Raw genomic sequence first — 9,086 nt, 5'->3', positions numbered from 1 at the left:
AATGACTGAGCAACTAAACACAAGTGTCATAGTCAGTAATGGTGGAATAAGGAAAGCAAGATTCACAATAGTCTAACTCAATAGCCCCTACTGTTTTCTATGATACTAAACTGATAACTTCAGTTACTGAAATTTTACAGAAAGTGACCCAACAGGAAAGACAGGTAGAAATTTCAGTTGTTTATTAAAGATATAAAATATAGAAGGGATATCTGTGCTGTGTGCTTAGTCGTGTCCAACTCTTGGAACCCCATAAACTGTAGCCTGCCAGGCTCCTCTGCCCATGGGATTCTCCAGGCAAGAATGCTGAAGTGAGTTGCCATTTCCTTTTCCAGGGTCTCCTGCATTGCAAGCAAACTCTTTGCTAACTGAGCTATGAGGGAAGTCCCCATAGAAGGGACATAGAGTATTGCAAATTATTTCAGAGATATCCTGCAGAGAGAACAACTGAAATGAGTTATTTCAACATTTGAAAAAATTTAGATAACAAAATAAGGAAACTTGAAAGTAGGACCCTTGGAGAAAATACATTCACTCAAGAAATGGACAAAAAAGGGAATGAAGCAATGCAGTAGCTTTCCCTTTGGATGTGAAGATGAGGGAGACGGGAATTTACTTTGATCCACCTGAGGGATGTACAATCCCTAGAGTAAAGTGAAAATGGTTAAAAGAGTGAGTCCCTAAGGAACTAAAGACAGATCATGAACCATGTATGTAATTTCCTTTATTTTTTTTTTTTTAAATATGATCTACTCCCTGGGGAATTGTTGGAGCAAACCTCCAGTCTGTTTTTAACCATGAGCATTACATCATTACACTCATATTAAATCTTCTGTGTCTAATCAAGTTGTGAGTGTGATGAAAAAATGCTTTACTTTCCTCTACCTCTTGAGGGGACTGAAAATAACCATAAATTACGGTAGTTCATAAAGTTTTTGAGGGCATATGTCAATGCTGTCTCATTTTAGAGTCAAAGGAATCAAGCCTCAAGGACCTGACATTACATTTCCAGTACCAACAAGGTGAAGACTAATGATAAGGGAGCCAGCCCCAAGGTTTTCTGACCTGAGGATGAGTTTCTGAATTCATCTTACATGTTGAATTACATTTATAATACTTATTCCTTGTTCTGAGATGAAAATCCAGGGTCCATTGTTTCTCATTTTGTGTGGTTCTGGGAGTCAAGTGAAACTAGTAGATGAATCTGTTGGAGAGGAGTCAGAGAATGTTCAGAAACACGAGGGAGCTCAAAGGGCATATCAGTCAGGAAGTTTATTTTAGGTAGGTGTAACTTTCACCCTTCTGCCTTTATACTCTGTGACAGGTGGAGTAACTTAGTTTATAGATTCTGGTCCCTTCATTTCGGATTAGAAGGCATGTTTTTGATTTGGACCATGTCACAGTTAATCTGCCTTAGAAGCTAGTGCCAGGTTGCTAGGATCACTGCCTCCAGTTATAGCAGTGAGGGAAGAGTTCAAATGAGGAAATGTAGAGATGACAGTAGAAAAATTGTATCCTAATCCATCTCTCTTCGCGTTGGATTTTCCAGCAGGAATGCTTGCATATGGTAGGACTGGCTTTCCCTCTGTATGCTGTTTGTGATGTACTTTGCTATATTTAACTTGTAACAGTTCTAATACAGGGCAAGTCCACATCACTCTGTATCGTGACAATGGTAAAGTCAGATTCTTTTTTTTTTTTTCCATTTATTTTTATTAGTTGGAGGCTAATTACTTTACAATATTGTAGTGGTTTTGCCATACATTGACATGAATCAGCCATGGATTTACATGTGTTCCCCATCCCGATCCCCCCTCCCGCCTCCCTCGCTACCCCATCCCTCTGGGTCTTCCCAGTGCACCAGCCCCAAGCACTTGTCTCATGCATCCAACCTGGGCTGGTGATCTGTTTCACCCTTGATAATATACATGAACAGCATCGAAACATGTATATTATCAAGGGTAAAGTCAGATTCTATGCGGCCAAATTGGTATAGTGTCAGACATTCCCAGTGTATATACTCCTGTGCTGTGCTTCCCTGCGGCTCAGTGGTAAAGAACACTCCTGCTAATGCAGCAGATGTGGTTCGATCCCAGGGTTGGGAAGAACCTCTGGTAAATGAAATGGCAATCCACTCCAGTATTCTTGCTCAGAAAATTCCATGGATAGAGGAACCTTGGGGGCTACAGTCCATGGGGTCCTAAAAGAGTTGGACACAACTTAGTGACTAAACAAGAAAAACAACTGATCTCATTTATAGGTGAGACACTGTGGAAGAGCTGGTTTGTTCTCTAATGGAAACCTTTTCTCTTCTATTCACAGATTCCCTTAGAGAAGAATGACTCCTGGAAATGACTCTTTCGTGACTGAATTCATTCTATTGGGATTAACAGACCGACCTGATCTCCAACTCCCTCTGTTCTTTCTGTTTCTAGGAATGTATATGGTCACTGTGCTAGGAAATTCGGGATTGATAATCCTAATTGCACTGAATTCACATCTACACACCCCCATGTACTTTTTCCTTTTTAATTTGTCCTTCATAGATCTCTGTTATTCTTCTGTGTTTACACCCAAAATGCTGATTAACTTCACATCAAAGAAGAATATTATCTCTTACATGGGGTGCATGACCCAGCTCTACTTCTTCTGTTTTTTTGTCATTTCTGAATGCTATGTGCTGACATCAATGGCCTATGACCGCTATGTGGCCATCTGTAACCCACTCTTGTATAATGCTGCCATGTCCCCTAAAGTGTGTTCCAGCCTCATGCTTGCTTCCTACTTGATGGCATTTTCTGGTGCCATGGCTCACACTGGATGCATGCTGAGACTGACCTTCTGCGATGCAAACACCATCAACCATTATTTCTGTGATGTCCACCCTTTGCTCCAGCTCTCCTGCACAAGTACCTACATCAATGAGCTTGTAGTTTTCATTGTGGTGGGCATTAACATCATTGTGCCCAGTTTCACAATCTTTGTCTCTTATTGTCTCATCCTCACCAACATCCTCCAAATCAAGTCCACAGAGGGCAGGTCCAAAGCCTTCAGCACCTGCAGTTCCCACATCATTGCTGTTTCTCTGTTCTTTGGATCAAGTGCATTTATGTATCTCAAACCATCTTCTGCTGGATCTATGGGTGAGGAAAAAGTCTCTTCTGTCTTTTACACCAATGTGGTTGCTATGATGAACCCCTTAATCTATAGTTTGAGAAACAAAGATGTGAAAACTGCTCTGAGAAAAACACTGAGTAGCAGATAATTTTGAATAGATAAGAGTATCTCTCTGTGCAGCTGGACACAGGAAAGTTTCTGTGTTTAATCATAGTAACTTTGTTGACAATCTTCTTATTTCTTTTTCACCATATGGCAGGATATCTCAGTCATCTCACAATTTATTTCCACTTTTTTAGAATCGGTCTCTCTTTTCTTACCACTAGCACAATTTCCTTTCCTCACTTTCTCGTATTTATTAATACTCTTCAGAAAAATGTATTTAATCTGTTTTTCTTTATCAGTTTGAACTTTTTCACCTGTTTAAATAGAAGACTGGTCTACTGATGATCAAATTGGGGAACAATAGGTTGACATGGTGTCTTTATGGTTGTCTAATTTGCCATCTGCCATTGGAAGCATGAATCAGACAATGTTTTCTCTTCTCTTCCTTCCAGTCTTCCCTGAGCAAGAATATATTTCATTTAATCCCTGAGATACAAGGTTTCATAATGACTGTTCATTATAAACAATTTTGCTTTTGTTAACAGTGCACATTTTGCTTTCTTAAAAAAGATTTTTCTTACTTTCCCACAGTCAGACCTGCACATAACGGATTATAAACATATACTGCCTGGATGGGAAAGTATGACTCAGGGTAGTTTTCGCTTTATTTACAGTTGCATATCTTTTAATGGAAACTTCTAGACTAAATTCAGTTTTATGATTTAAAGTCTACTATTCTCGGTATACTTGCTTCTGTTTTATCTCATTATTTTTGTTTCAGTAAACATGGTAAAGAAGAAAACATTCTAATTTGAAATTTGACTGTGCTTTGTCCCTGGGTGGTACATGAATTTTTCTCAGAATGGGTATTTATTTTTAGTTTTATTAGTTTTTGAAAATAATTCTTTTGTTCTTGTCATTGTTGGGAAATAGCAGGCCTTATGAACCTGAATACTAGGGAGATGACTGGCTTAAGTAAGGATATTATTTCTTCCCAAAAATTAAGAAAAAAAAAAAAAAAAGGAACATTTGCAGGTATTTGCAGTTTAAGGAAAAGGGCTTGGGAGATTAAAAAGTCCAGAATCCTGGCATGAGGTCAAGGTTCAACAGGCCACATCACCAATAAATAAGAAGTTTTTGTGGTGATTTCTCATGAGGCTTAGGAACTGCCTTTAAACATATTTTATTTTAAACTATTCCATCTAGAACATTAAATATTTAGTCCATAAAGCTTTCATAAACTTATGATACAGAGTGACTATATGATAGTAGTGTTGTTTGAAATGAAGACAGAAAAGTGGCTACATGTGAGGAGAAAATTAGAGAACATTTTTTTTTTTCTGAAGATAAAATAACTGTTAGTGATTAAAACAAATTAGGGATAAGGGATCTAGGAAATAAATTTTTGAAAATAAAAGCCTCTTTTTTATGATTCTCCTCTTTATTTTCTGGAAGACCTAGAAATATGATCACAGGATTTCAATAGGCAGGATGAAAACTTATTTGATAATTAAAAAATTAAACAAATCAACCTCCAACACTGTGTTTAACCTGGGCAAGACCAAATCATTTCTCCTTTTGTTGGCTACTTCCTCTTGTATTTTAAGGTATAAAATCTTCAAATTGCTGTTAGAGAATGATAGTCTGAAAAATACATTTGGTGACTAACTCAAGTTATGACATTTTGAAATATGACATTGAATTATTTTCCTTTTGAGAAAATATGGGGAAAATGGATACTCTAAAATGCTTAAACAACTCTTGTGCAGAGTCACTCAGCTGTGTCCTACTCTTTGTGACCCCATGGACTGTAGCCCACCAGACACCTTTGCCCATGGAATTTTCCAGGCAAAAATACTGGAGTGGGTTGCCATGGGTTTGTTGTACATGGCCTTTATTATACTAAGATGCACCCCTAGGCCTTGATTCTGTAGTGTAGTGGTTATCACTTTCGTCTCACACATCAAAGGTCCCTGGATCAAAACCAGGTAGAAACAGACTTTCAGAAGTCTAAGGGTCTCTGTTAGTCCCTGATTACTATGGGCTTCCCTGGTGGCACAGTGGTAAAGAATCTGCCTGCAATGCAGGGGACCCAATTTCAACCCTTGGGTTGGAAAGATCCCCTGGAGAAGGAAATGACAAACCACTCCAGTATTCTTGCCTGGAGAATCCCATGGGCCAAGAAGCCTGGCGGGCTACAGTTCATAGTGACACAAAGAGTTGGACATGACGGAAGCGACTAAGCACACATGCACATATATCCTCTATGCCCACTTTCTGAAGAGTTATTATTATAAACTGGTGCTGAATTTTGTCAAAAGTTTATTGTACATCTGTTGAGATGATCATGTTTTTATTCTTCAGTTTGATGTGGTGTATCACATTGATTGATTTGTGACTACTGAAAAATCCTTGCATTTCTGGAATTAATCCCACTTGCTCATGGTGTATGATCTTTTTAAAGTATTGTTGGTTTCAGATCGCTAGGATTTTGTTGAGGATTTTTGCATCTGTTTTTCATCAATGGTATTGGCCTATAATTTTCTTTTTTGTGCTATCTTTGTCTGATTTTGATATCAGGTCCTGGTGGTCTCATAGAATGAGTTTGAAAGTTTTCCTTCCTCTGTAATTTTTTGGGAACAGTTTCAGGAGGTTATGTATTAACTCTTCTCTAAGTGTTTGATAGAATATGTCTGTAAAGTCATCAGTTCCTGGGCTTTTGTTTATTGGGAGTTTTAAAATCACAACTTCAATTTCAGTGTTTGTGATTTGTCTGATCATATTTCTATTTTTTCCTGTCTCAGTATTGGGAGACTGTGCTTTTCTAAGAATTTATTCATTTCTTTGGGTTGTCCATTTTATTGGCACACAGTTGCTCATAATAATCTCTTTTGATTCTTTGTATTTCTGTGGAGTCATTTGTAACTTTTTCTTTTTCATTTTTAATTTTATTAATTTGAGTCCCCTCCCTCTTTTCTTGTTAAGTTTGACTAAAAGTTTGTCAATTTTGTTTATCTTTTCAAAGAACCATCTTTTCCTTTCATTGATCTTTGCAATTGTTTTCTTTGTCTATTGCATTTATTTCTGCTCTTATCTTTATGATTTCTTTACTTCTACTAACTTTAGGTTGAGTATTACTTCACACCTGCCAGAATGGCTATCATCAAAAAGTCCACTAAGAATAAATTCTGGAGAAGGTGTTGAGAGAAGGGAACCCTCCTACACTGCTGGTGGGAATGTAAATTTATACAGCCACTCTGGAGAACAGTATGGTGGTTCTTTAAAAGACTAAAAATAGAGGTACCTTATGACCCTGCAATCCCACCCCAGAGCATATATCTGGAGAAAAACATGATCCGAAAGGATCAACAAGCATCCCAATGTTCATTGCAGCGCTATAGTCAACACGGTAGGCAAGACGTGGAAGCGATCTAAATGTCCATTGACAGAGGGATGGATGAAGAAGTTGTGGTGCCTATGTACAGTGGAAGATTACTTAGACATTAAAAAGAATGAAATGGTATGATTTACAGCAACACAGATGGACCTAGAGATTGTCATACTGAGTGAAGTATATTAAACAGAGAAGGGGAGATATCTTTTGACATCCCTTATATTTGGATTCTAAAAAGTAATCATACAAATGAACTTACTTACAAAATGAACTTACTTACAAAACATAAAGAGACTCACAGAGGAAGGATGGGAAGAAACTGTTAGTGAGTTTAGAATGGACATGTACACACTGCTATATTTATTTTTATATTTATTTATTTTAATTGAGGCTAATTACTTTACAATATTGTAGTGGTTTTTGCCATACATTGACATGAATCAGCCATGGGTGTACATGTGTTCCCCATCCTGAAGCCCCCTCCCATCTCCCTCCCCATCCCATCCCTCAGGGTCATCCCAGTGCACCAGCCCTGAGAACCCTGTCTCATGCATCGAACCTGGACTGACAATCTATTTCACATATGGTAATATACATGCAATGCTATTCTCTCAAATCATCCCACCTTTGCCTTCTCCCACAGAGTCCAAAAGTCTGGTCTTTATATCTATGTCTCTTTTGCTGTCTCGTATATATGGTAAAAAAATGAATAACCAACAAGGTTGTATGGTATACCACAGGGAACTCTACTTAATATTATGTGACATCCTGGATGGGAGAGGAGTTTGGGGATGGATACATGTATGTATATGGCTGAGTCCTTTCACTGTCAACTGAAACTATTACGTTATTGTTAATGAGCTATGCCCTAATAGAAAATAAAAAGGTTTAAATTTTGAAAAAGAATTGCATATAGGATTATCGTTACTATCTTTCTAAATTCCATATATATGCATTAGTATACTGTATCAGTCTTTATCTTTCTGGCTTACTTCACTCTGTATAATGGGCTCCAGTTTCATCCATCTCATTAGAACTGATTCAAATGAATTGTTTTTTAAATGGCTGAGTAATAAATAATAAATGGAAAAAAAAAAAGAATTGCTTTCCTTACCTATGAACATTCCTCCAAAGAACTCAAAGTCTCAGAGCGAGATAAGAGGAGATAAAAGTATATTACTAAATAATTATCAATTTTTTTCTCCCATGGGACCACAAAGTTTTCTTCAATTAAAAGCATTAGACATACATTGCAATGATCTTCATCTGATTTTTAAAGTTTTTCTTAATAGCCATCATTTGAAAAATTCCCTAAAGCAATTTTTTGCTTTTAATTATTTCAAATCTTATCCAAGATTTAAAATTCCCACCAATGGGAGCTGATTACTCAGATTATCTTGAAAACATTTTAAAGTGTTTCCTATACATTACCAGATGATAAAACCCCCATTCTCTGACAAAGATCTACTCAGAGACAAATAGTGTTCTTCCTTAACAACAGGGAGAGTTATCAGAGATTGATTTTTCACACTGTGGTAGTTTTGATTCAGAAGAATCTTATTACTTTCAGGACAGATGAAATTTGCAAGAAGGCTCTCTTTTCTCCTTTAGGAAAAAGACCTTTAGACCCAATGTTCTTTTTTCTCGTCTATCATCTATTATGTTGTAGACTGTATGGTGAATTTATGAACTAATAAATCTCAGAGGCAATAATTTTTTCCTGTAAGTGGTTCATTGATAGGATAGCTGGTACCATAAGTAGAGTAAACCACAGATTACTGCACATCTCTTCAAATAATGAATGAAATGTTACACTATGGGATTTGTTAAGACACATTTCTGCATCTTACTTTTCATTCTTGTCTCTGAAATTTCTGGTTAAGGAAGTTGTTAAGGAAATGAAAGAGCACTCAAATATGGCCACTTGCTTCTGAAGAGGACATGAGAACTTAACACTGATCTCATGAATCGTGGATTGGTAGTTCCTCTTTCTGCTTCATTATCTTTACTTAGAGTCTTTACTTTTCATTACCCTTATTTAGGTCTTGGAAGCATCACTATCAGCAAAGTTAGTGGAGGGGATGGAATTCCAGTTGAGCTATATCAAATCTTAAAAGATGATGCTGTGAAAGAGCTGCACACAATATGCCAGCAAATTTGGAAAACTCAGCAGTGGCTTCAGGGCTGGAAAAGGTCAGGTTTCATTCCAATGCCAAAGAATGTTCAAACTACAGCACAATTGCACTCATCCCACACGCTAGCAAAGTAATTCTCAAAGTTCTCCAAGCCAGGCTTCAACAGTACATGAACTGTGAACTTCCAGATGTTCATCTGGATTTAGAAAAGGCAGAGGAACCAGAGATCAAATTGCCAACATCCATTGGATCATTGAAAAAGCAGGAGAGTTCCAGAAAAACATATGCTTCTCCTTTATTGACAATACCAAAGCCTTTGACTGTATGGATCAAAA

The 9,086-nt window shown here is 37.3% G+C and overlaps 1 protein-coding gene across 1 annotated transcript; it reads left to right on the top strand.

Annotated features, from left to right (window-relative positions):
• The first annotated feature begins 2,338 nt into the window (after positions 1-2,338).
• Positions 2,339-3,265, top strand: LOC136168749 (olfactory receptor 8B3-like). The gene has a single exon (XM_065936444.1). It carries the CDS (start codon positions 2,339-2,341, stop codon positions 3,263-3,265), a length of 927 nt encoding a protein of 308 aa, XP_065792516.1.
• Positions 3,266-9,086: the final 5,821 nt, after the last annotated feature.

Source organism: Muntiacus reevesi, chromosome 5, assembly GCF_963930625.1.
Source record: "Muntiacus reevesi chromosome 5, mMunRee1.1, whole genome shotgun sequence".
NCBI lineage: Eukaryota > Metazoa > Chordata > Mammalia > Artiodactyla > Cervidae > Muntiacus > Muntiacus reevesi.
The sequence above is the reverse complement of the archived record's forward strand: the minus strand, read 5'-3'. Positions and strand labels throughout refer to the sequence as shown.

Coding starts and splice junctions, on each gene's coding strand:
- LOC136168749 (XM_065936444.1), top strand. CDS start 2,339: ATGACTCCTGGAAATGACTCTTTCGTGACTGAATTCATTCTATTGGGA.